The sequence below is a fragment of the Drosophila sulfurigaster genome, chromosome 3, assembly GCF_023558435.1.
Source record: "Drosophila sulfurigaster albostrigata strain 15112-1811.04 chromosome 3, ASM2355843v2, whole genome shotgun sequence".
NCBI classification, from domain to species: Eukaryota; Metazoa; Arthropoda; class Insecta; order Diptera; family Drosophilidae; genus Drosophila; species Drosophila sulfurigaster.
Genome location: NC_084883.1, coordinates 3,519,614 through 3,545,298, shown reverse-complemented (window position 1 = coordinate 3,545,298; position 25,685 = coordinate 3,519,614). Strand labels below are relative to the sequence as shown.

Here is a 25,685-nt window from a genome sequence, read left to right as displayed (position 1 = left end):
ATACAAGGATTAATAACGAATAAAATAAAATATTAAATTCAGCTTTTGATTTATTGTTTCAGATTAGCAGATGTACATTACATGATATAATGAAATATAAGCTTGATTTGTGTAATTGTATTTATTCTCAGGTGTTATAAAATTATCACAAATTATGTATACTTATTATTTTTCTTTTTATTCGTGTAAAATTAGTTTTATTTGCATTACCGTTAGAAAATAAGTTAAGTGTTACGCCCGTAGCGCTGCCCAGGCGGGGCGGTGTTTATACTGAAGGTTGTGATGGGTACCTACAGAAAAGAAAAACGCGCTTCGATCGATCACACGTCTGTAAATTGTTTAAAACTAAGTAACGTTCTAAAATAATTTGTAAATTGCTAATTAAAAACTGATTGAGAGTAGGAATATATATAGTAATGTATGTAAGTGCCTCTTCCTCCTGATTTTTTACATAATGGAGCAGAGGCCCGATGTTTCAACACCATTTTGAACTTTCTTAGTCTTCTTTAATGTGACGTTTCGTAACGCTGGCTTTTGTTCTATGATCGGCTCAGGATCAGCTTCAACTGCAGCAGCTGGCGGCGGAGTTGTCGACCTTTGAGCAGTAGGCGCTGTCGCATTCCCGCTGCTGGAAGTCGTTGACAATGCCGGAGCTCCCATTGAAGATACCGTCGCTGTATTTGAACGCGAAGCGGCACTAGTGTTGCTATTGTTATTACTGCCGCTGGTGCTGTTGTTGCTGCTGCTGCTACTGCCGTAATTGCTGCCAATCACCGATATTGAACTAATGTTAGCAGGTGGTGCATTTGTGGAACTGCTGGTGGCAATTTTGGGGACAAACATATTGCCTCCACACAGAACTGGAATTGTGGAAATGGTTTCTATTGAATTATTCTGCTGTTGTTGCTGCTGCAGCTGGTGCTGCCCATCGGTATTTCCAGAGCCACCAATTACACTGATTGCCGACACTTGCGAGTCCGTTGCTGCTGCTGCTGCTGTTGTTGTTGTCGTCGTTGTTGTTGTTGAGGCACTATTATGACTATTACTACTTGTATTCTTAGTTATATTTATTTTTATTTTATTAACTATGCTAGCCAAAGGTAACGCTGGAGCCGGTCCAGCTGCGCTCAGATTATGTGTCTCCTGCGGATTCTCACCATTAAAATCAGCCTCGGATGACGTCCCCGGCACTGGCCCAACTGGCTCCAGTTCAAGTTCATCCTCATGAGCCGGCATTGAGAGCGATGCAACCGATGCTGGGCGCTCTATAGTTGCTGGCGAGGCAGATGAATCAATCGTTTGCGTTTGTGTTTCTGTTCGGAAGACATTTAAATTAATAGGATTCAAAATGAGGATTTGAAACTGGCAAAGTATTCATTTGCGCCACTTACCACTGCTATTAATAGATATCTCATCTTCAGGAAGCGGTAACAATGTCACCACTGTGCCCACATCTTCGAAGTCATCGTCTTCATCTTCATCGTCGTCTTTTGGCTCCTCCTTGATCTTGACATTCAGTAATGGAAGCGGTTCCTTCTCAACGTATGTATCAAGATCGGTAAAGGGAATGTTTGGCTCCTGTATCTCTACATCCACATCTGATTCATTAGCATTTTCAGCCTTCTGGTGCTGATCGTATTCCTTCTCTTTTTGCAGCCCTTGCTCATGTCCCTCTTCGGTGTTTAGCGCGGATGCAGGCTCCTTCTCTTTCTCCGAATCGACATCCGCTTCTGTACGTGCCACACTGACCGGAACGTATTCCTCATCGTCATCATCATCGACGATCTCGGTTACACTCGGTTCTTCATTGGGTAGCACAATAACATCATCATCATCGTCATCCATCAAGGTTTCCGATGGATTTTTGGCATCATCTGTAAATGATTTAAAAAATAAATGTTGAGTTTTAAAGGTGGAAATTGGAAACTGTAATCTTTCCCTACAACAAAAACCTCTCAAAACAATTAGTGTTCATAAAAATCCGTTTTGTTGTTTTTTTTTTTTTTATATTTTCTTATGGTTAGCGGTACTTACTTATATCATCCTCAAGCTTGATTAAAGTATCCATAGCATTATCATCACTGGCACTAAGCATATCCACATCACCATTAGCTGAGGGCTCGCTGACAACTGGCGCTGGTGGATTTAGGGAGCTCTTGTAGTCCTCATAGCATAGAGGATGATAGATCTTGTCCTCCACACGAATAGCTGAGCGCAGATGCCACTCTTCCAGCTCCTCGTTGTAAAACTGCTCAAATTTCTCATGACACATATCACAGCACCGATCAACGTCATCCGTTCCGGCCGCACAGCTGGGCATAGGCGAGTCCATAGAACGTTGCTGCGACACCTCGTCGGCAGCATCGGGACCAAGCTGTTGACCCTGCGCCTCCAAAAAGTTCTTTTCGCGCTCTTCCACGTCCTCGATTTCCTCGTATTGTCGCCAATCAGTGAGATCATAGAACCAGCGCTTCGATGTTGCCTTACGCGTGGAGTCACGTTCACGGCGATTCTGTCGGAAATGCCAATCTAAATGCTGGCTGTATTTGATAGTCTGTTCAGGTGGGAAGCGCACACCGCAACTGCTGCATTGCATGCCCAAATAAAGCGTTGCGATGACCGCTGTTTGGCGCGTCTTGATGGTATCCGGTTTGTTTAGATCGATACGTTTGATGGGCTCGCTAGGTGTTGCTGCGGGAATAGGGACTGCTACTGCAGGAGCTGCGTCTTTGCTTGAGTTGGATGTAACCTCCAATCCAGGAACGCTCACGTTACTCGTAACTGGAGCCGGGACTGTGGAAGGTGCCCCAATAATGCCAGACGAGACGAGCTTCTGGAAGAGTTCATCGATATTGAGATTGCTGAGCGCTGCTGCAGCTGCCGGGAGCGACACTGCTGCATTTCCTCCTCCCGCGGGGGCTCCAGCTAGTGAACTTGCAGTCGGCTGTTCTAGGGGCACAATTCCCTGTATTGGAGCAGTTACTGGCACAGGTAATGGTGGAGGCTGTGGTGGTTCAGCAGGTGCATCGGTCTTGATGTACACCATATCTTGCACATGTGCTTTGCCGGCTTGTACTCCCTTGGGCAGAGTTCCAAAACGTATGAAACAATTGCGTCCACCATTGAGCTTCATGCTTTTGGGCAATCCGCCGTACTCAAGCTTCTGCAGCTGTCCGTCGAGCAAAGCGTACAGAAAGCTGTCTACAAACTGGAGTGAATGCTGTTCGGCACCCAAAAGGAACGTCTGCTGCCGGCCATCCAGGAAGAGGGGCACAATGGTGTGGGCATCCACAATCATGTTGATCTTGCCTACAACCAGATCACGGCGCACACGTCCAATGTCCACATTTGGTGGAGGTCCTTCTGCCTTCAGCACATGAAGTTTGTTGCCAATGGGCAGGGAAACGGGAGGACCACCAAAGTAGATTTCGTACCAGTGATCATCGATGTAGAGTTCACGTGAGGGGTGGCCAAAGCGTATGCGATGCAATTGACCTTCCAGTTGAAAGGGTTTGTAATCATCATTGAAACTTAAGGCCAGCGGCTCATTGTGATCAATATAAATAGCCCGTTGACCATGCTGGAATCCAATCTCGTGCGGCTCATCGCCATCCATGAAAATAACAGCCACTTGATTATAGAAACGTATCTCCTTGCTGCCCCCATCAATGGTTATGCTACGCACCATGTCCGCCATGGGATTATCCAGCGAGTTAATGGCTTTGGTCATAGCAGCCGGTGCCACATTCGGCATGCCCATCATTGTCGGCGGCTGTGGTGGCGGTGGCACTGCAGCTTGTGCTATAACCATCGGAGGATGCTGCCAAGGCGTGCTTCGAAAAGCACCGCCAGCTGCGACATTTGCAACCGGCATACGCTTATTGTTATTATTATTATTGTTGTTATTGTTTTGAGCCAACTGCCATGCAGCACGCTGTGCAGCTGCTGGATCCACCTGGTCGCCCCACTTGCTTGGCTTTCGTCGCTTGCCGTCCCGCTTTGACTTCGATAGCTTGGATTGCGCCTGAGCCTTTTCATTATTTACAAGATGTTGATCCTCGTATCCTCGGGGATCGCCGTCGCTACGTGGTGAACTAGAGGCATGATTCTCGTTGCCCTTTAGCTTTGGTATACGTTTGCGCAACACTGCATCACGAGCTGCATTTCGATCTGAATCCTCATCATCGGCGGGATCGCGTCTGCGATTGTCCTTCAATTTGCTGCTCTCGTTCATAGCCACCACTTTAGTGACTAGATCTTTGTATTGATCCTCATTCATGCCATGATTCTCAAACATCTCCTGCGCTTGACTCAGTATCGTGCGCATTGTTTCATCGTGCGCCTCCTGCGAGTCATCGTTGGGCTTCAATTCTGCCAGTTGTTTGAGACGTTGGGTTACAGGATGGTCTTTCAGTTTTTCTGTATATGTGTTGAAAGTAGTTAGATTGAGTTGAATTACAAACACTTTATGTTCTAGGTACTTACCGCCCTTGGAGAGCTTTTGGTTATTGCGTGCAGTCGTTGCAAGTTTGGCGCGAAGTTCATCCAGCGATGGTTTTCTGTGGGAAGCTTTTGCAGACTGCTAATAGAAGATAATTGAAATCAAATTTAGTCACAAATAGGAATTTATAAAGTAAATCTGGCTCACTTTATCAGAGTCGCAGTTATCCATAGAGTCATCTTCAACGACAATTACACTACTGGCACCAATTGCAACTGGTTTGCCGGGCAACACTCGACGCAAATCGACATCCTCGCTGCCAAAGAGTCTGGAAAGAGTTCATAACAATTAATATGCAAGTTACAATAATATAGATAGTAATGATATAATGTTCTTCTGTACTTACGCATCCAATTTGGCTGATTTGCTGCGTTTCTGCTGTGGCTGTTGGAGATGTTCATCTTCTTCAACGTCATCGTGATCTAAGGGCAGTTGACCAGCTGAACGTTTCTCGCCGCCAACCTGCGTCTGAGCAGGATTCATCAATTTGTTAATTGACTGTTGCAACGAAGAAGAGGGTGCAGGTGACGGTTGCTTCACGTTGGCGACGTCGGCTGTTAATGATGGTGCGATGGCGGTTGCTGCTAGCAGTGATGCTGTTGATAAATGCGCTGTAGATTTTTCTAATTTATTAAACGGTTTTTGTATTTTGAACGACACTTTTGTGGGCAATTTGGAGGAACTGTTCGATGCGTTGGAGTCGCTGCTAGCGTTTGTTGTGCCGGTGATGCTGTTGCTCGATTCTGGATTAGATGTTGCTGACGGTCTGCCGATTGTTATTACCGGAGGCGGCGGCGTCGCTGGCTTGGCCAACGACAACGAGGCAAATGGCCTCATATCGACGTCCATTATTTGTGCCTCTAAATGCGGCGCCGTACTGGAAGCAGCAGCAGCAACAGTTGCTGATGGACGAGGCCCTGGTTCAAGTATTTGAAATGTAGCTAGAATTGTTTTAGGCTTCCAACAAACGATTAAGAAATTTTGGTTGTGCCAAACGAAAACTATGATATTACGAAAAATAACTCACGGCCTAATTAAATTAAGAGTTTAAAATTAAATAAAAAAAATCAAAAAATTAAGAATTAAAATGATCAATATTTTAGGGCATCAACAAACACCAGGCACAGCAAATGGGCTAGAAAAATTAGTGGAAAATCATAAAAAAGAAACAATAACAATACTCTAAAAGATTTGATTTAGATCCGTAAAGGAATCGAGTTAGATTAACAAAAATAAAAAGAAATTGAAAAATAGTAAAAAAAAGTGCCGTTCTACAAGTATAAAAAATAATAAAAATAGGTGTAATAAAAATAATATAATATATACGTAGATATTTAAACAGGTTAAGTGTGAGACGTATAATCGAAGGTTTGTATTATGATAATACAGCTACAATACACTTAAATAAATATGAGTTTGTTTATGAAAAGTTTTAATATTAAATAGGAATTGTTTAAAAGTTTTTTTTAGACGTTAACAACAACAATTTAAAAACTGCAGTCTTTATTTCTTCTTAGTTTTTATCAACTGATTTTTTTTATCAGGTACAATTGCATCACAGTTATTTATCGTTTATCACGGATCATATGTATCTTTAGTTTATACAATTACACAAAGTAAATAGACTTAAAATTACACCAAAGGCGACACCTGGCTAAGTTTTGCATTATTTTATGTAATTAAAACAACTGGAATGCAAAAGGTTTTAAAACACTTTTTATTGGATTTGTTTTCTTTTTCATCTTTTAGTAAGTTAGTTTCTCTTGTTTCTTTAGTAAACTTCAATATGTTTCTTAAGTATTAAAAAATGTTGTAAATATGTTATTATTAAATAATATTGAGTAAAATTTTGGAATAAATATATATAGGTAAATATAGCCACAGAAAATGTGCCGAGTGGAGCAACGAGTGAATAAACTCACCAATTAGTTGTATATACTATCAAACGTTTCAATATGAAATTCTTCTGAGACAATGCCAGGATTTCCAACAGTTGAAATATTAGCAATTAATTCAGTAGCAAGTTAATAAGCTTATCAACAATATCAAATGTTCTTAGGGATTTACAGCGTATAAGCTTTCTCCGTATTCGATTTGCTTTCATGTGTATAAGCTTACGTTTTGCAATTTACTTACAATTTGTGGACAACTGAAGGTTCATCAACTGCATGAATCGGATATATGCAAATAGTTGCATGCGATTGAAAAACGATCAACACACTCCCACAACAACCCCTCCTCCCCATTGACCTTGGCCAGGTGTGAGCCCATGGTGCCGCCAATTTGGTTTGTAATTTCTGAATATTTCAACTACTTTGTCATTTGCATGCCTACGGGTATCGATTTCGATTTCGCTTTCGATCTCGACTTGGCTGTTGGCTAACAAATGTGAGATTAGAATTAAAAATTGTTTCTTACGTTTCTCTAAATCGATTGCGTTGAGTGCAGTATCTGGCGTTGTTGTAGCTGCTGCTGCGGCAGTTTGGATCTTCGCTGCAGTCGCTGTTGATGGTGCTCCCTGTCCCGACGCCACCTCTGGTGACTTGCTTCGTGTTACGCTGCGCATATCCACATCTTTGTAAATGGGTGAGCGACTGCGGGAACGTTGATTGCTGGAACTGCTTGGCTTGCTACTAGCACCATCACGCCTTGACGTTGACGATGAAGAGGATGATGAAGATTTGTGTGTGGCATTACGCTTTGATTTTGCTGGTGAGCTGGCTGGTGAACTGCTTTTGCGCTTCGAAGGCACAGGCGATCCGCCATTGTGGGCATAGCGTTCATTTTGCTCCTTATTCGATGGCTTATCACGTGAGCTTGATGACCGCTTAACCGGTGATCCTCCGGAGTTGCTGCTTTTATGCCTACCATCGGAGCCAGACGACGATGTCGATGCCGTGGAACTCTTCGACTCGCTACGCTTGCGACTGCTGTTTCCACTGGACGAAGTATGATGATGGTTGCTGCTGCTGACGCTCTTGCTGGAGCGACTGCTGCCCGAGTTACGCATTGGAGATTTGCTACGTGAGCGACTAGATTTGTGTGTTGACGATGATGAGGAGGAAGATGTTTTGTGGCCCTCCAAACGCGGATCAGCAGTGCGCATTGGAGCTGCCATTTGCGACGATGGTTGCGACTGCTGCTGGCGCGCCAGTCGTGGATCCCTTTGACGCACCGAGCTTAGCATAGCCGGATTAACCGGGTGAACCTTTGGTTTATTCGCAAACGGCTGCAATAGCCCTTATCGTTAGAGCGTCTGATATTTGGGGAAAGTCATCAATAAGTACTTACCGGTTGTTGTCCAATTACTGGCGGCATGCCACCGGCAACTGCAGGTGCCATTGGTCGCATTTGACGCATTCCGCTGGGATACATTGGTGCAACAGCAGCTCCAGTTGGAGCTAATATGGTCTCCATGCCAGGTGGTCGCAACGATGTTGTGGGAGCTGCCACTGTCATAGGTGCAACTGAAATGGCATCAGTGGCCTGGCTTAATTGACGCTCCTGTTCCTTTAAATGCAATTTAGTTTGCTCCAATTCCAGTTCAAGCTTTCGTTTCTTTAGCTCCAACAGCTCCCGAGTTTTGGCCTGAAGAATCTCCTCCATGTCGCTTTGTAATGTGTTGTTTACAGGCATTGACACCATTCCCTGTGGTTCCACAATATGTTAAGTTATTTGATTGTGTGCTTCTCATTTAGTATTCATATTCAATGGCTTACCGTCTTAAGAAAATCGGGATTCACGTGTATGGCCGGATTAACATGTATTTTTGTGGCCTGACTTGGTTTAGCTGTGATGGGCCAATTGTTATCGAGGCGTTTTACTTTCACATCCAGCGCATACATCTTGGAGGCCGGAAATACCTCGTTCCAGGTCTGTCGCAATAGATACATGCGTTCTCTGACCTTTTCCAAGACCTGAGACGGCGAATGTTGCACCTAAAAAATCCAATGGAAATAACACAAGTTTGTATTGAAGTGGATATCAGTTGTTTGAGAGAATTAAGGTTTCACTTTAGGACTTACCGATTCGAAGGCGTGGAGAAAAATATTGACTATACATTGCCCAAACAGCTGGACGTAACTGCTTTTCACATTCTTAATTATTGAATCAATTAAATATAGTATGGGCAATTTGAATTCTGGCGGCACCTGTTTGATTTGGTAAGATAGGTAAGAATAAATAAAACATAAGTTTCTGCAACGTCGCTAGCGGAGTTGTGTAAGGACACAGATCAATGAGGCACATCATCAATTCACAATGTCCCGATCACGATTGACAACGACGACGATGACGAGAACGACGACGACGACAGCTGATGTACACAGATGAATCTCCATGTTATTAAGGGAAGTGGGGACAGTAGATTAAAGTCAAAAATTAGCAAACATCTACAGTTTAGCTACCGAATTTCATTATGTGTCATTGAACAAACCGATTTCTTGGCAAACAATAAATCCGATTGTGGCAGAAATCAATGAGTATAAATATTTATTACGTATTTATACGAAAAGGCGCATCAAAATTACATTTTTTGAGTGTGTTAAAATTGTTATAGATAGCTTTAAACTCATTGTCTTAAAAAACAAAAATGTGTACAACAATGATGATCCTTTAAAATTTGTATCCTTTGTTTTGGCCAAATTGTTTTTGATGTTCTCTCTTTTCCTTTTTCAACAGAAATCGCTGCTTGTTTTTATTGGCATTTATTATTTGTCAATGTTTTTGTATAAAATAAAAGACAACTTCATCACAATTGTTTAAGTATTTTTTCTTTTTATTGCAATTTTCTTTTCTATTTCTTTTTTGTGTATTTTATGTACTTCAAGGATAACGAGGATAAGAAGAAAAGAAATATTAAGTAAACGCAACGTCTTACCTTGTAGAGGATAAATCAGTCTCTGCTTAAAACCCAATAAAAAAAATTTCAAGTGAATCACGCATAATTTCGATTTTAAATTTTATATATCCTAAACCAATAGACGTTGTAAGATAATACAATTTAGCATCTGTTGGCCGGAAAAATTTTTAAAAGGCAAGAAAGGATGATGAATGAATTATGCATTATGCAATTATACATTAAATTGTAGCATTTTATGCTGCTCCATTGTTGACAAAAATGGAAACCTATCACTAATTTGTACATCAAGTTGATCGATCGATCGTCAACAATGCTGTACTTGTTGTTAATTATTAATCGAACGATCGAAGTTATTGATAGTTTTTCAACTCAGAAATGTGATGGACCTATGGTCACTAATACATTTTGGACATGGAGAACATGAGTTAACACAACTGCCGATCGGGCGGTGTTCGTTACGAGGTCTCGGAACACATTTTACACTTTGTGTATGTATATGTATAGATGCCTGTTTTTTTTTTGTTTTTAACTGTGTATATCTGTGTTTGTAGCAGTTAATTAATTAGTTTTTAACCTGGCTGATGTGATATTCCACCACGCGCACGATAACTTGGGCATAGTTGATGTTCTCCTCTGCGAGCATTGTGAGCATATTGATGAGCGGCTTGCTATTGCAATTCAAATCCGTGAGACTTGATAGATACTCTTCGCCAATGCGGCGTGCATCCTCTGGATATGATTGGAATAAACTCTCCATACTTGGGCGTTTTGGTTTTCCTCCCAAGATTCCCCGATTCCAATCTATTTCGTATCACTTTTTGTCGAGCGATTTACAAAATAATTGCAGTTATTAAGCTGCAAAGGAAGAGTAAAAAATATGATATCAGTAATCTTATAGATTTGTTGATGTTTCGATTTTTCATCCCCTTAAGAGTATTTTTCACATTTTGAGTTCATGCAAGCCGAACACACACATAACTTTATGATGTATACTTAATTGTTGATGTGGCTTCGTTGTCATAGTAAAACCAAAAAACAACACTTAAATAAATAAGCAGTGAATTGAATGCATATAACACACACACATGCATAATAAATATGTGTTTACACATACACGCTTCTCGTGGGCGAACAATAAACACACAACAGCGGGGAGGGAACATTTTAGCAAAAATTCAAAATGGCGACCAACAGACAAGCAAACACGCATTATTTTTCACGTTAGCAAAATACACATTTTCGCTATTATTTTTTGTATGCACTATACGTTAACCACACCATTACTAATCCAAGACATACACTTTTCACAACAATTTTCAAAATAGATGTTATATTAATGGGTATTTTCGCATTCGCGGCCACGTTTGTACTGTACAAGAATTTTTTCTTGCGAAAAACATTGGAAATGTAGGTGGAAATGTATTCTACATACCTTTTTATATTAATACATTTGTACTATTAGTTTAATGCACTTTTGCTAGGAAATATAATTATTTGAGCACTTTAAACTAAATAAAATCAGCCTTTGACAAATTTTTCACGTAACAAAAACTGGCGATGACAAACGTTTGTATCAGTGTGTGTGAACTAGCGTGAGACCTCACTTATGCAGTGTGACCGTGTTTTATTTAAAAAAAAAATATACTAATACTGCTTTTTGAATACTACTTTTATAATTTCTGGACTGGTATTACAAATACAGTATTTGAAATCGGTGCAAGGATTTTATTTAAAGTGTTTTGTCAGAAGCATTTAAGTTTACGAAAACATTTTTCAGAGGCGGTATTGTTAAAAGTTGCAATAAACTTAATTTAAATAATTAATTAAAACGCATTTTTATTGCAATGTAAAATAATAATATTATATAAGAAATCAAATCGAATTAAATCAAAATGATTTTGATGATAAACGACTGAACCTTAGGCTGATGTCAGAGTGCGCGCGAGAAGCGATGCGATAATATTGGGCGAGAACGAGCGATAAACCACTGCAACCTTTTACATATGCAATCGCTCGAAAGATGTCAGAGTGAGAGCGAAGCGAGTTGCGAGTTCAGGCGAGAAAGCGAGAGCAAAGCGAGAGAGCAGTTTGCAACCTGCTTTATCGCTTCAACTCTCTCAGAGCGTACGATTGTTTTGTTGCATTCTGTGATTTAATTACCGCTTATTTTAAAATTTGGCAAACGCTTCTCAATCCGACTACTAATTTTATTTAATATATAGTCAAAAATCGAAATAGACATCTTTGAATAGTTAAAAAAACTTTTCTGGGTGGTTTCTCAAGTCATTATATAAATTTTTGAGCTCTCCTTTTTCGTTTCTACTGCAGCTAAGCGGGTGGATGCCACTTTTTTTTAAAACAAAGTTAAATGTTGCACTTGAAGCAAAACAATCTTCGTCCGAATCTATCACCATCATATTAATAACTGAAAAATAGAACAATGTAGCTCTCGCAACGCTCTCACTCTGACATCTTCTCGCTTTGCTCATCGCTTCTCGCATCGCTTCGCTTCGCTTCTCGCGCGCACTCTGACATCAGCCTTAGTTTCTGAATTTTTTTTTATTATTTTTTATTAATAAAATGCAGTTGAAGTAAAAACCTGGCTGCCCCAGGAAAATTAAAAAAAATACATAAAAATTGAAACTAAACGAAATATCAGGCACTTTAAAGATATAAAAAGAAATTGTACACCATATATTCATGAATATTTGGGTATGAGAAAGCTTTGTGCAAAGTGGGTGCCACGCTTTTGAACCAAAATGACGAGTCAATGATTCCGAGTAGTGTTTGAAGAAGGTTAAGCGTAATAAACCCGAATTTTTGCGTCTATATTCCTTCGAGTGGACTGCACATGATAAATCAGCTCCAAAGCTGCATGGATCTTCAAAAAGGAAGGACCATCAACAGCGAATATTACATTATTGGACCATTTAAAGGTCGAAATCGCCAGCGACAATTTCCTGTTCTCAAAAGAATGCACGCTGGAAAGATATTTTCGTAGTATGAAGAGGTCATCGCCGAAACTGGGACGTATTTTGAAGCAAAAGACAAATCGCAACACAAAAATGATATCGAAAAGTTAATGGGTCGCTATAATCAGTTATTTAAATAATGAAAATTTAATTTTGCCCAAAAATATGTGTTTTACTATCACTGATCGGGGATTTTTCAATTGGCCTGTTAAATAATGCAAAATATTTCATTTAATGCTGGCTTCAAAAAGTGGAAAAATAATAAATAGGTTTTTGTTTATTTTAAGTAGCAAAACATAACTGTCATTAACGTGAAAAATCGTATGTTAATAATGGCATCGTGATTTATAATTATGTGAATCACATTATAGTTAGTGAACGCGTTCAGTGCTAAAATAAATATACAAAAAATACACACATGGTCACACTGGGACATTCATAAAATTTACGTTGTATATCGATTAACGAATATTAATACAGTACTTGTACTTGGTTGGCAACGCCGTTCCACCAACCAGCTGTTGATTGATAGGGAAAATTAAGTGAACGAGATAAATCACTGATTAAGCGGAATTTAATTTACATATTGGACCAAAATGGATAGCAGCGACACTTACCTGCACAGCGCCTACCGAGTCTCGATAATTCCAACTGATCTACATCACGAAGAAACAATAATCAGAGCAGCACAGTCGCTCGACTGTCTAAACAAAACAATCAACTCAATTTTTGGCCGCATCGATGCTCGTTTGGAAAGAAATGGTGCCAAGGTTCAGCATATAAATGAGCGTGTCATGCGTGCGCAGGCGAAAATAAACGCGCTCGTTGGTTCGAAGAAATCAATCAAAATCTTTGCACCAGCTCGATTTCCCGCCAGCGCAGTTTTAGGCAACATCCCAGCCACATTTCCGCCAGTTGCCCAAGACCTAATGGATTCCCCAAGTTCGTCAGCGACAACGACACCTAATCAACCACAGCCACGGCGACTGCAGGGACATACCAACGATCCTGATGCTGAACAAGAGGCATCGGGAACTCTTGATTCCGTCAGCTTCCATGTGCGTGGCGAGGATCAGCTTGTGATGCCGCTGCTTGCCGAGCGTCAACTCACGAATCGCACAGCCGGCTTGGGCTCTTTACCAGCGGCGGTAAAGTCAATGCCCGCGCTAATGCGCTTCAATTCCAACGAATTTGCTTATACTGGCGGTAGAAGTGGCCAGCAAGATCTCAATGCCTGGAAGCGCGCTTTGCCTCCTCAAAGCCACAAGCGAGCTATCCATAAACCGCCCAGATCTGCAGAGACAGAACTGTTGGCGCCAGCCCCACATTCGCTTGCCCATGGCACCACCAAGCTTGCGACACCTGCTGGTGATTTGCGCTACACACCGGCTGCTTTGGCAGCACCTGCCATCGATGTGCCGCTTGATTTGCCTGATTTGCCGGGCATTGCTAATGACCTGCAATACGAGCCGGTGGCAGAGCAAACGCCAATTGCGCCCTCTCATCAATTTGCTGACGTGCCAGACGACTTGCCTGATTTACTTGGACTAGAGGAGCCCATGTTCAATGCGGAGAAGACGACGGACTTTACCGTGCAAGCACTGGCGACTCAGACGAATATGCCTAGAAAAGTGGCGCAGCTGCAGCCGCCAAGAGCATCGGTAGAAGCTCAAGATCCTCCTCCTCCACCTCCGCCGCCACCACCACCGCCTCCTCCGCCACCGCCTGCAACATTAAAATTGCCTAACGACAATGTGATAAAACCGTTATCACCATCAATTGAGACACCACTTAACATACCCGAATCTCGTGCTCCGCCTGCTCCGGATCCACGTTCCGAACTTATGGCTGCCATACGTAATGCTGGCGGTGCTCATGGTGGTCGCTTACGTTCACCAGCAGCGGCGCCCGTCAATGTTGATGCAGTGGATGCCCACAGCACAAATGATGCAGCACGATCTCGGGCAGGCGGACAGTTGTCTGGTGGGGATCTTATGGCAGATCTGCATAATAAGCTCATGCTTCGGCGCAAAGGGATCTCCGGAAGTCAGAATCCTGCGGAACAGTCGGGCAATCCATTGATGCGTCATTTGTCCAGGTTGATTGAGGCGCCTGTGAAGAAGAAGGGCAAGGGTTCGGTGTCTAGCGATGAGGGTAATTCAGAGGAGGACGATGCTTGGGAATAGTATATGGGGAAGAAATTAATTGCGACTAAATTAGTTCCAGCTTTGTATGTGCCTTGCTTTAAGCATTAGTGTAAATTATTAAAATATATTAGGCAGATCGAGCATTACATGTTTGTGTTTACACTCGAGTGTTGACAATCGCTAAGAACTAAATAATTCGAATTTCGAAGGCGTAAGTTATCGAAAGTCAGATTTCGATTGTCACTACAGCAACAAATAAAGTGGCAACACAATAAACACTTGTGGAGGTGTGCGGTATACTTTGAAGTTGTGGTCACACTGTCGGCACATTGCAGCAATCTCCATGGCATCGGACAATATAAACGATCTTTTTGATGATATCTTACTGATTGAGGAGACACACGCACGTTTAGGCTACGAGGAGGGTATCAGAGACGGCTCTACTCAGGGCAATCAGGAGGGCTACCAGCTGGGCTATGCCCAGGGCGTGCAACTAGGCGAGGAATTGGGTGGCATTTACGGACAAGTGGTGGCTCAACAGCAACTGGAGCATACAGAGAAGGTGCAGCGTACGCTGCAGCAATTACGTACGCTAATCGATCAGTTTCCCCGCAACAACGATCCCGAGGCAGACATCATTGGCTCGGTGGAGCTCATACGCAACACGCATCGACGGCTTACAGCGTTGCTTGGCACAAAGAAAGGCCGCAGTACTCAGGAGCTGCCAACGGGGGCTGAGCGCAAGGATCTCAGTTTTTAGTGCTCGACGCAAAATGGAAAGCCGTGTTGTGGGCGAGGGGGAGGTGAAGAGTGCTCTTGAAAGATTGTTGAGCTATCTGGAGCCGCATTGGGATTTTGTCAATTGCCACATGGTCAACTACTTAACTGACAACCACTGGACGCACTTTGTGCCTGAAGACCTCAGATTGGAGGCTTGCACTGCCAAAGAAATAAACCAAATTATAGAACAACAATTTTGGCATTCTGAACGCGACAATTTGCAATTTCCAGCTTTTGCGAACTTCCTTGCGGCGTGCAAGCGTTTCCGCTTGGAAGGCTGTGAAAATGCAGTGCTGACCAGCGTAGAACAATTGGAACAAGAGTTGTCGGTAGCCATGGAGACACAACTGAGTATTAAGGAATTTATGAGCGCCAAGAAGTGTCATGAGGTAGGTTTCCAATTGATTTCTGATTGCTCAATCTAATTTTATGTTCATTACTAGGTGGAGCAGACTGCGGCGCTGGTGGATAAACTAGTTCAGAGCGTGTCGCAGCCAGCGCAGAAAGCGAGTTGTTGCATTGTAGACGCTGGTGATGGCAAGGGTTACCTCTCGTCTAGATTGGCGCTGCAATATGGACATCGAGTGCTTGGTATTGATTCAAACGAGTCAAATACTGAAAATGCTTTGACACGCAATCGCAAGTTGCAGGTAAGTTGGAAGGAATTTTCTATAAAATAAATACATATTTATTTTATTACTTTCGAATCTTAATGTTACTAAGTTTTGTGTCGACGTCTTGTACTGAGAATGGCGCCCATTGTTGCTTTGTTGCTGTTAGTCGCGCATCTCGCCCTCTTCGTCGTCATCCTCCATGCCTTTGATATAAAGCACATTGTTGCAGCGTATCAGTACTTCACCCAGATTTCCAGTCACCGATCCTTCGATCACTTCTTCCGTGTTCGCCAGCTGCATGTTCATGTATCCATCCACTGACACCAGGAAGCCCTTATATTCTTGTCCCCACTTTAGTTTCACGAGCACCGGTTTGCCAGTGAGTCCATTTAGGAAGGGTTTTGGATTTATTGGCATGCCAGCCGACATCTTGTGTGTTTTTTATTTTGTTGCAAGGGATTGGAAAGAAATGCAAGTTTTATGTTTTTTTGCCGGCTAAAACGTTTTGCGAGTCGGGCAAGGAGAAGTAAGAAGAAGAGCGACACGCAGCTGTAATACAGGGTTGTTCGCATTCAGTATTAGAAAATACGCAATTTTTTTAAAGACTTAACCAACACTTGTTTTTAATTTTGAATCAGCGCGCTTGGAATGGACTAACTGAACGTGCAGAGCTACAGAGCCAAGGCATAATACCACCACGTCGAGGCAAAAAAGCGGCTCAACGTGAAACTAATTCAGTTTCACATTCCTCAATGGAAAATTACAAAACCACAGCTCAGTTCATAACCACAGACATAAACTTGGATGATTTAGTGACTCAACATTTCGACCAGCACTCCAATGGAATATGTTTAACAGGCCTTCACACTTGCGGAAATCTGGCAACAACCTGCTTGCAAGTATTTCATGCTCAGAACTCTTGTCGTATATTGTGTAATATTGGCTGCTGCTATCATTTGTTGCGGGAACGCTACTCACACCAGGAGTTCTTTGGCAACAAAGTAGTAATGGAGCAGCAAACGGAATATGGCTTTCCACTAAGTCGCTATCTTCAGCAGAAACAATTACGGTTGGGTCGCAATGCACGGATGCTTGCTGCTCAATCAATTGAACGTACACTTGCTGCCAAGGAATTACCAAATATAACCCTCTATTATCGCGCACTACTTGAATTACTAGTATGTCGTCATGCACCGCAATTGAAGAACGAATTGCAGGTGGGTAAGGTGCGAAAATTCGGCTCATTCTCCGAATATGTGCAAAAGTGCGCCAAGAAGCTCAATGCACCTTGGTTGGCAGCTGTGGAGGAAGCGGAATTGCAAGCATTGCTGAAGGCACATGAACAAGATCGTCAATATCTGGAGCTGTTCTATCTGATTCGGATGTCTTTTGCTCCGATTCTGGAGAGTGTTATACTTTTGGATCGACTTTTGTATCTAAAGGAGCTAGGCTACGAGCACAGCTATTTGATTGATTTGTTTGATGCAGTTATATCACCTCGACACTATGCTATTGTTGCTATCAAGCAATAATCAACGCGTTAGTAGAATCTAGATTACAATTGTCACTTTACTGATTACTAATCTACATGTAAATACATTATACGCAATTAAATAGTCATAACACTTTCAAAACAAAACACTCTTCTTAAAGATACTATGGAATGCAATGATGTATATTTTTTTTAATAAATAAACATTTCATTTTTCCAATATACTGTTCTCAGATCAGTAGACAATTAATTACACTGTAGAATTTAATTCTAAATCATGAATACGTATTGGTTGTTATAACAATTATTAAAGTTATTATTTTAAAATTCTGAACATCTTGCTGTTCTCAGATCAATTAACAAATTTTTTGCAGTGTTACATCGTGTACATTGTATTTGAAAAATAATTAATTTTATTGTTAGTAAATAAAATGTAAGTCCGCCACCTATATCTTTTTATATTTTTAATAGCTGAAATCTAAGTTGTTATCTCACATAATCTTTTCCATTATCCCCTATTCGTGTAAGCTTTTTTCAAATAATCTTGTTTGTTACATATCAGCTGTAAAGCAGTTCAGGCCTATAAAAGCCTCCGCTCAGTCTCAATTAAATGAGTGTTGTGCGAGAAGCGGAAATTGTCGGTCATTCATAAGTTCGCGCGGCAAAATTAGGTCAGTTATATTACATTTTCATTAATGAATACATATCAAAAGTGAATTAAACAAACTGAATATTGGATTCAACTTATAACAAAGGAATGTTGACCAACCTAGAAACTTAAAAACTATCAGTGAAATTCTAGGCCACAATCTTACGCAGCCTTTAACATGATCTTAACAGCTATACTTGTTGCGATTGTGGGCGCCTTGAGCGCTATCTATATGTGGTTTCAGCAAAGACACAGTTATTGGAAGCGTAACGGAGTGCCTTATATAGAGCCCACCCTGATTTTGGGTAATACCCTGACAGTGTTTAAGCAAAAGAGCTCCTTTGGCTTGCACATCTCAGAAATATACAATGATCCGCGGATGAAGGATGAAGCTGCCGTTGGCATCTATGTGATAAATCAGCCGGCATTGGTCTTAAGGGAACCCGAACTAATTAAATCTGCGTTAATTAAAGACTTTAATCGTTTCTCTAACCGATACGGTCGTTCTGATCCACATGGTGACACGCTTGGTTCACAAAATCTATTCTTTGTGCGCAATCCGGAATGGAAGGAAATTCGCACTAAATTGACGCCCGTCTTTACCAGCGGAAAATTGAAAGCGATGTATCCTCTCATGCAGGAGGTAAGTGAGTCCATGGATCGCAGCATAATTTCGCTTTCTAAATGCTGTTTTTGTAGATAGCTGCCGACTTGGAGTCACATTTGGCGAGACATAATCCGGGCCAGACTGAAAAATACATTTCGGATTTGAAGGATATTTGCTCTAGGTTTACAATGGACTCTATATCTGCCATTGCGTTTGGGGTAAATGCTGATAGCTTGCAAAATCCAAAGGGGGAGTTTTATGAGCAGGGGCGCAAAGTCCTTACGGCGACGCTTTTGCGCAGCAAGGACTTCTTTGTGGCTTTCTTTCTGCCGAAGCTGGTTTCGTTGTTTCGCATTAGGTTCTTCACACGAGAATATTCCGACTTTATACGAAACACAATCAATCATGTGATGGACGAACGGGAGCGCACAGCGACTATACGAAATGATCTCATTGATGTATTGGTTGGTTTACGTAAGGAAGCTGCCGAGGATCCCACGAAACCACATTTAGCCAGAAAGAAGGACTTTCTGGTTGCTCAGGCAGGTGTCTTCGTTACCGCCGGCTTTGAGACATCCTCGTCGGCCATGTCGTTTGGCCTGATGGAGCTGGCCAAACAGCCGGAGTTGCAAAAGCGTCTGAGAAATGAAATCCATGAAGCTCTGCTGAAGGATGGCGGAAAACTAACCTACGAGACAATCACCTCGTTGGAATATCTTGGCATGGTGGTGGATGAGGTACTTCGCATGTATCCTGTGCTACCTTTTCTCGATCGTGAATATATGAGCATTAAGGGTACGCCGGATCTCTCTCTGAAGCCCTACTACGACTACACACTGGAGGCTGGCATACCAGTCTTTATACCCGTCTATGGCTTACAGCGTGATCCTAAAGTGAGTTAGACTAGACTATTAAAATAATCAAATCTAATTGATTACATGTTATTTACAGTACTGGCGAAATCCAAATGAGTTTGACCCGGAACGCTTTTCGCCTGAAAATCGCAAGACAATTAATGCAATGGCCTATCAACCATTTGGCTTGGGACCACACAATTGCATTGGCAGTCGAATCGGGCTGCTTCAAGCCAAGCTGGGTTTGGTTCACTTTCTTAAGAATCACTACGTACGCACTTGCTCCGAAACCGTAGAAGATATTGAATTTGATCCGAATACTTTTGTACTCCAACTAAAGAAGGGACTTTATCTTGAAATTGTTAACGATAAGCTCTACGATGATAGTACTAAGAATTTTAATTTTATATGATTCGATTCGTTAATAAGTACATTTAACATATCTTATAACTCTAATGAATTGCGTAATATTAAATCTTTAAGACCAAAATCTATTAAATATTTGAGCAGCAGTTTTAGTAAATCCAAGAACAATTGAGTGAAGATTGAATAGAAGGCAATCGTTGGTCTTTTCGAATTGTGAGCTGACGTCGATGTTCAATTTAGATTATTTTTCTATTTCTGATATAAGAATAATGTAAACAACAATTTAAGTAGAGCTTGCACACGATTAAAAGCGTTTTATATATTACATGATTAAGTGCTTTTTAATCTGTAGCCCGGGGATGCCTTTGTCCCATCATCTACAATTTGCTACGACAAGTGATGTGATTGAACATTATAGAATCGGATCATTTTCGAAATTTGATCGCGTGACTTGAAGTGTTTTTGAAGTGGCATATATGTACATATGTAAATGAATGATCGATTTGCCATTAAGCAAAACGATAATTGAACTATTTATTATGAAAGCAACTATTATTTATATTACATTGTCCACTTCCTCTTAATATTGACAAAACCACCTAACCACCTTTATACAAAAAAAAAACATTACCGTTGTTCTGTTTTAACAATGAGGTGGCTGATAAGTATTATCAGATGGTTGAGATGTATTTCAACAATTGCTTTGACTGGCGCTGTTCCAGAAAATGTTAACTCTTTCTTTCTCAATATAAGCGATTGTCTATCCTAATCAATACATATTTTTAACGCAATTGTACTTATTCCTTTAAAACTACTTACAATTATATTTATAATCCACTTTAAGCAATGGTCATTAAAATATTTAAATAAAATAAAAGAATAATGAAAAATTATATCGATTGTGAAACTTAATTGAATATAATTAAGATTTAGTATTCGAAATAAAATATTTAAGGGCAAAATATAAACTCAGAGTCTTGAGTATTTCTAAGAGCAGAATTCTAGAGATACCAATGATGATTTGCAACTAGTTCAAAATATTGTGCATTTATTTGGCGGTCAATTGAATTGTTTTTACTTTAAAAGAGCCCAGTTATAATTGGCATATAGCATTTAGTTAGGCTCTAAATTCAAGCTAAGTGGAGTTGTTTTGTATATAGTAATATATATGTATGTGTATACCGCACTGCAGTGCTTCGATCAAGCCACACGCGAATCTTCGATCACAATGTATTTCTAAAGATGTCAACGCAAATTCTGGTAGCAAAAATAATTTAAATTGACATCTCACGCGAGTTCCCAAGTCAGTTGCAAGTGAATCGCTGACTGGTAAAATTTGTACAAAAACAATCCTCTAGAGCTACGTCGAGTTCAAGTCCACGTCCAAGTAAGTTGCTAGACTCCTAGGGAATCACGTACAAGTCGTACATGTAAGCCGCCTTTAGCCTGAGTAATGATAGCTTTGGGATCGAGTTTCATGCGTCGCTGAGTGCGCTCTGATGTGGTCACCAGATGATTGCGCAGCATGTAGACTAGACCCACCTTAGCCTGCAGAAAGCCAAAACGCTCACCAATACAGCCATGAGGCCCCAAGCCAAAGGGCATGTAGATGTAGGGGTTAATAAGTTTGCGGTTTTCGGGGGAGAAACGTTCCGGTTTGAATTGACGAGGCTGGGGAAAGTACTAAAAAAGGAGAAGGAGAAGAATATGATATCGAGTACAAGAAGAGAAGTGCTGGATTGATATCTTACCTGAGGATCCATGTGCAGAGCATAGGCGGGAATATAGATGGGCATGCCTTTGGGCACTTTGAACTCGTGGAATGGCGATAGTGGGTAGCCTTGGTCCAGGGTGCACTCGCGATCAAGGAACGGCAATGGTGGATACATGCGCAGCACTTCCTGCAGTATCATGTGCATGTATTCTAAGGACTCAATCAGCTGCTGGGTGATGCGTCCATCACTTGCAATTAAGGCGTCTTTTATCTCTTGTCGCAAACGTTGCTGCACTTCCGGATTGCGGGCCAACTCGTACATAGCAAAGGACATCGTGGATGAGGAGGACTCGAAGCCGGCGGTAAAGAAGAGTACTGCTTGGGCAACCAGGATATCGCCCTCGAACACAAATTGATCCGTCCTGCCATCTGCTTTGGCTTTTTGTGTGCTCCTCTTAAAATCAATGAGTAGGTCGATCAGATCGTTACGGGTTTGATTGGATCTCTCCCTTTCGGCCATTACATAATTGATGGTGTTGCGCAGGAACTTGGTGGCCTCGGCTGGTACCACCTTAAAGCCCAGATGGGGCACCATTTGTGGCATGAAGAACACCAAAGTAAACTCCGCGGCACGCTTTAAGCTGAACTGAAAAACTGCGCGACCATGACGACGAAACTCGCTATTGGGCTGTGTGAAGCTATTGGCCTGCACTCCATATGCCACCGTCGCAATCACATCTGTGGTGAACAGAGCACACAGCTCCTTGGCCTCCAGATCGAAGCATCGCATGCGCTCATTGTGCAGCGGCTGTTGTCGCAGATATGCATCCAGGTTGCAGCCAACTTCATCGATCAGCGGAAGCATGTTTTTCAATCGGTTGCTGGTGAAGAACGGCGACAGCTTCAGACGCACCTCCTTCCATGCTGGATTTTTCAGGAAGAATATGTTCTGTGAACCAAGCGGATCACCTTTATAATCGGAATTTGAGTAGCGATCAGAGAACTTTGGAAAATCCTTGATCATAATGCGTTTAATCAATTCTGGATCCCGCAACAGCAGCGCCGGCTTGTGGAACACATGTATGCCCACAAATGGCTTATCCTGCGCATCCGGATGATTATAGAGATCGCAAATGAAGTCGGCCGGACTACTCCGCATACTCAGTATCCCGCCTAGATTCCCCAGCAGCATGCAAGGACGTAGCTCCGGCACGCCACGACGTCGCCAATAGGAATAGTGTCGTCTCAACAGGACATAAATTAATGCCAGCAGGACAACAAACAGCGAAAGCAGCATTCCGAGTGTCATCTCTACAGTTTCACGAATCTTGAACAACTGTCTCCAATAAACCGAGCACTTTGTGGGTTAGAACTGGACTTGAGACTGTCAAATGAGAGATTTCGATCAGGGATCATCCACGGGTCACTTCTCTTTTGTGACTGAATGGTGGTGCTTTTGTTACCTAGCTTATTTAAGAATATAAGAGAAGTGAGGTTAACTTGGGGCTGTGTTTAATGTAGAAAGCATTATAGGAATGTAAATGTCCAAAAATGTAAATAAGTTTACATATATAAAAAAATGCTAAAACATAAAACAAATGCAAATACATATGTATGCATATGTACTGTAAGTACTTAACATACAAGATGTCTATTCAGAATATGACGTACATATCGACGACATTATTAGACCATTTATTTTAGTAAATTTATGTTTTAAATATAGCAAAATTCGGATGAAGCCAGTAATAAATTAAAGCAGTGATCTGCCATACCATGGAAGTATTTGAAATAAGTTATCAATATTTCTGAGTGGTGAATATGGACCTACATATACACGTACATATGTATGTATGTACGTATGTACAAATTGTAGCATTATTCTAAGTATTGAGTGGTGCAAAAGATTACTGCTACTGATTGGATCTACGTATCCGATTATGAGTAATAGAATATATTCTACAATTTTAGGAGCATTGAATGATGCAATGTATTGTATAACATGTATTGTCCTAACATCCGTATTACTTATATACAAAGCTATACTTATTTGTTCACAGTTGTCATGCTACCTTTATGGATGTATCTGCTGGTTCTTATTGCGCTCATCAGCTATCTACGCCTGCTGCACTCTTATCGCTACTTTCGACGGCACAATTTGCCCTATTTGCCGGTCTCTTTCTGGACGCCTTTAGGGCATTTGAAGAAGCTGCTGTTTCTGCGCATATCTTTTGGAGATCTCTTTGAAAATATTTATGCCAATGAGCGTATTAGTGAAGAGAAGTGCGCTGGTTTCTTTATCTTTCAGACGCCCGCACTCATTATAAGGGATCCAAAGCTAATACACCTTGTGCTAATCAAACAATTCGATAGCTTCTTGAATCGCTATGAAGCCGCTGATGCTGTAAATGATGTGATGGGATCACTCACTCTCCCTTTGGCCAAGTATCATCATTGGCGGGAGAGTCGTCAGTGCATGTCCCAACTGTTTACCAGCGGTCGGATGAAGAATCACATGTACCCACTGTTACAGCAAGTGTTACAAGATCTGGAGCAACATCTCCAGCGGAAAATGGGAGCAGAAACGCAACGCGTGCTCCCGCTAAGCGAAATGTGCCAACTTTATACAACAGATGTGACGGGTAAGCTCTTCTACAGCTCAGATGTGGGTGGACTGCGGTATAGTTATTCTCCACTGAGACACGAGGCAAAGAAACTCTTTAAGCCCAGCTTGATGAAGGTTCTGCATTTTATGAGCATCTTCTTTCTTCCCCACTGGGCGGCATATTGGCGTGCTAAGGTATTTTCCAAGCAGTATTCGAAGTTCATGAGACAACTGGTGTCTCGGCACTCTGATCACCATCAAGGTGATCTTATCCACTTGTTAAAGCAACTGCAACTTAATCGACCCCACAACCATTATGTTCAGCACCCTGATTTCATTGCCTCCCAGGCTGGAATTATTTTGCTAGCAGGATTTGAGACATCCTCCGCACTGCTGGGATTCACTCTCTATGAACTGGCTAAGCAGCCGCTATTGCAGCAGCGGCTAAGAGAAGAGTTGGGCAAGGCCTTTCGCGAAGACTCCCACTCAAAGTTAAGCTATGAAATGGCAGTTTCATTGCCGTACTTGAAGATGATTTGCCTGGAGGCATTGCGTCTGTATCCCGCCGCCGCCTTTATCAATCGTGAGTGCACGACAAACCAAAGTGAAGGATTCTCCCTGCAACCACATGTGGACTTTGTGATACCCGCAGGCATGCCAGCTTATATCTCCATACTAGGGTTGCACCGCGATGCCAAGGTAAGTCATAAATAGATTCCTTATCCTAACTGGAACTTTTTCAATTGTAGTACTGGCCCAATCCTCTGCATTTCGATCCAGAACGATTTGCCCCGGAGCGGCTAGAGAGCATTGTGCCCATGACGTATATTCCCTTTGGAGCTGGTCCACATGGCTGCATTGGAAGTCGTCTCGGTATGTTGCAACTTAAGTTGGGTGTTGCCCAAATTTTGAGATTGCATCGTGTGGAGATCTGTGAGAAAACTGTGCCCAACATTCGTTTTAATCCGAAAACATTTATGCTGGAGTCCATGGACGAGATATACTTACGATTCTGTAGAGATCCTTGCTAAATACACTATATTTACGTTACACTATATTACGAGTACATTATGAATAAACTATTTACAAACTTTTCACAGTCATGTCTAACTTCACATTTTAGCTATGAAAATCAAAAGTTTGCGAAATTACCAGACATGCAAGGTCAAAGTATTACGATAGTATATAGTATCTACTTACACAATATAAAAGCTTAATAACTCAATTATTATAAATACAATTCGAAGTGATACAATCGACTGGAGTTCAATGTAAGATACTCGGCTCAGTATGTATCTAGTGTGTCATACGAGTGAAAGAATCTAGCGTAATATCAAAAGGTACTTCAAATTATCAGAATAGAAAGGAAACTGTTTTCAAACAACTTTTTTTAATTTATAGTGTGTAGCTAAATTTGTAGTCAATAATTTTATACATAAAATAAGCAAGTCATTACAAAATATAAATATAAATCTAAAAATTTAATTGCATTTCAATTCCAATTTCGATATAAATTATGCATA

General features: G+C 41.4%; 7 protein-coding genes across 10 annotated transcripts; 4 read left to right on the top strand and 3 right to left on the bottom strand.

Annotated features, from left to right (window-relative positions):
• Window positions 1-43: 43 nt before the first annotated feature.
• LOC133840419 (uncharacterized) lies at window positions 44-10,956 on the bottom strand. 4 transcript variants are annotated; one of them, XM_062272227.1, is made up of 12 exons: window positions 10,795-10,956; window positions 9,937-10,217; window positions 8,527-8,652; window positions 8,221-8,439; window positions 7,793-8,149; window positions 6,920-7,730; window positions 4,848-5,418; window positions 4,649-4,769; window positions 4,486-4,582; window positions 2,035-4,419; window positions 1,392-1,874; window positions 44-1,313 (listed from the first exon to the last, which is right to left on the bottom strand). In XM_062272227.1, the coding sequence occupies exons 2-12, from the start codon at window positions 10,117-10,119 to the stop codon at window positions 448-450; spliced, it is 6,219 nt and encodes a 2,072-aa protein (XP_062128211.1). In that variant the 5' UTR covers window positions 10,120-10,217; window positions 10,795-10,956; the 3' UTR covers window positions 44-447. The 4 variants fall into 4 exon arrangements, with proteins under 4 accessions (XP_062128211.1, XP_062128213.1, XP_062128212.1 ...); XM_062272229.1 differs by having other exon boundaries at window positions 4,486-4,579; window positions 4,848-5,112; window positions 10,795-10,955; XM_062272228.1 differs by having other exon boundaries at window positions 45-1,313; window positions 4,848-5,112; window positions 10,795-10,955.
• Window positions 10,957-12,842: 1,886 nt separating this feature from the next.
• On the top strand, window positions 12,843-14,627 carry LOC133844814 (WASH complex subunit 1). The gene has a single exon (XM_062279079.1). It carries the CDS (start codon window positions 12,931-12,933, stop codon window positions 14,518-14,520), a length of 1,590 nt encoding a protein of 529 aa, XP_062135063.1. The 5' UTR covers window positions 12,843-12,930; the 3' UTR covers window positions 14,521-14,627.
• Window positions 14,628-14,740: 113 nt separating this feature from the next.
• On the top strand, window positions 14,741-15,241 carry LOC133844820 (protein LTO1 homolog; the record flags this gene model as incomplete). The annotated part of the gene is made up of 1 exon (XM_062279086.1): window positions 14,741-15,241. A coding segment is annotated over one exon (501 nt), but the record flags the coding sequence as incomplete, so codon positions are not given.
• A 13-nt stretch (window positions 15,242-15,254) lies between these two features.
• LOC133844817 (probable methyltransferase-like protein 25) lies at window positions 15,255-17,522 on the top strand. Its single transcript, XM_062279081.1, has 3 exons — window positions 15,255-15,650; window positions 15,705-15,911; window positions 16,514-17,522. The coding sequence occupies exons 1-3, from the start codon at window positions 15,255-15,257 to the stop codon at window positions 17,405-17,407; spliced, it is 1,497 nt and encodes a 498-aa protein (XP_062135065.1). The 3' UTR covers window positions 17,408-17,522.
• Window positions 15,927-16,413, bottom strand: LOC133844819 (small nuclear ribonucleoprotein F). Its single transcript, XM_062279085.1, has one exon. It carries the CDS (start codon window positions 16,302-16,304, stop codon window positions 16,038-16,040), a length of 267 nt encoding a protein of 88 aa, XP_062135069.1. The 5' UTR covers window positions 16,305-16,413; the 3' UTR covers window positions 15,927-16,037.
• Window positions 17,523-17,969: 447 nt separating the features above from the next.
• LOC133845159 (cytochrome P450 6g1-like) lies at window positions 17,970-25,228 on the top strand. Its single transcript, XM_062279527.1, has 5 exons — window positions 17,970-18,659; window positions 18,716-19,516; window positions 19,575-19,875; window positions 23,618-24,861; window positions 24,912-25,228. Exons 1-5 carry the CDS (start codon window positions 18,195-18,197, stop codon window positions 25,191-25,193), a joined length of 3,093 nt encoding a protein of 1,030 aa, XP_062135511.1. The 5' UTR covers window positions 17,970-18,194; the 3' UTR covers window positions 25,194-25,228.
• LOC133844816 (probable cytochrome P450 6g2) lies at window positions 20,707-22,937 on the bottom strand. Its single transcript, XM_062279080.1, has 2 exons — window positions 21,595-22,937; window positions 20,707-21,526 (listed from the first exon to the last, which is right to left on the bottom strand). The coding sequence occupies exons 1-2, from the start codon at window positions 22,864-22,866 to the stop codon at window positions 21,239-21,241; spliced, it is 1,560 nt and encodes a 519-aa protein (XP_062135064.1). The 5' UTR covers window positions 22,867-22,937; the 3' UTR covers window positions 20,707-21,238.
• Window positions 25,229-25,685: the final 457 nt, after the last annotated feature.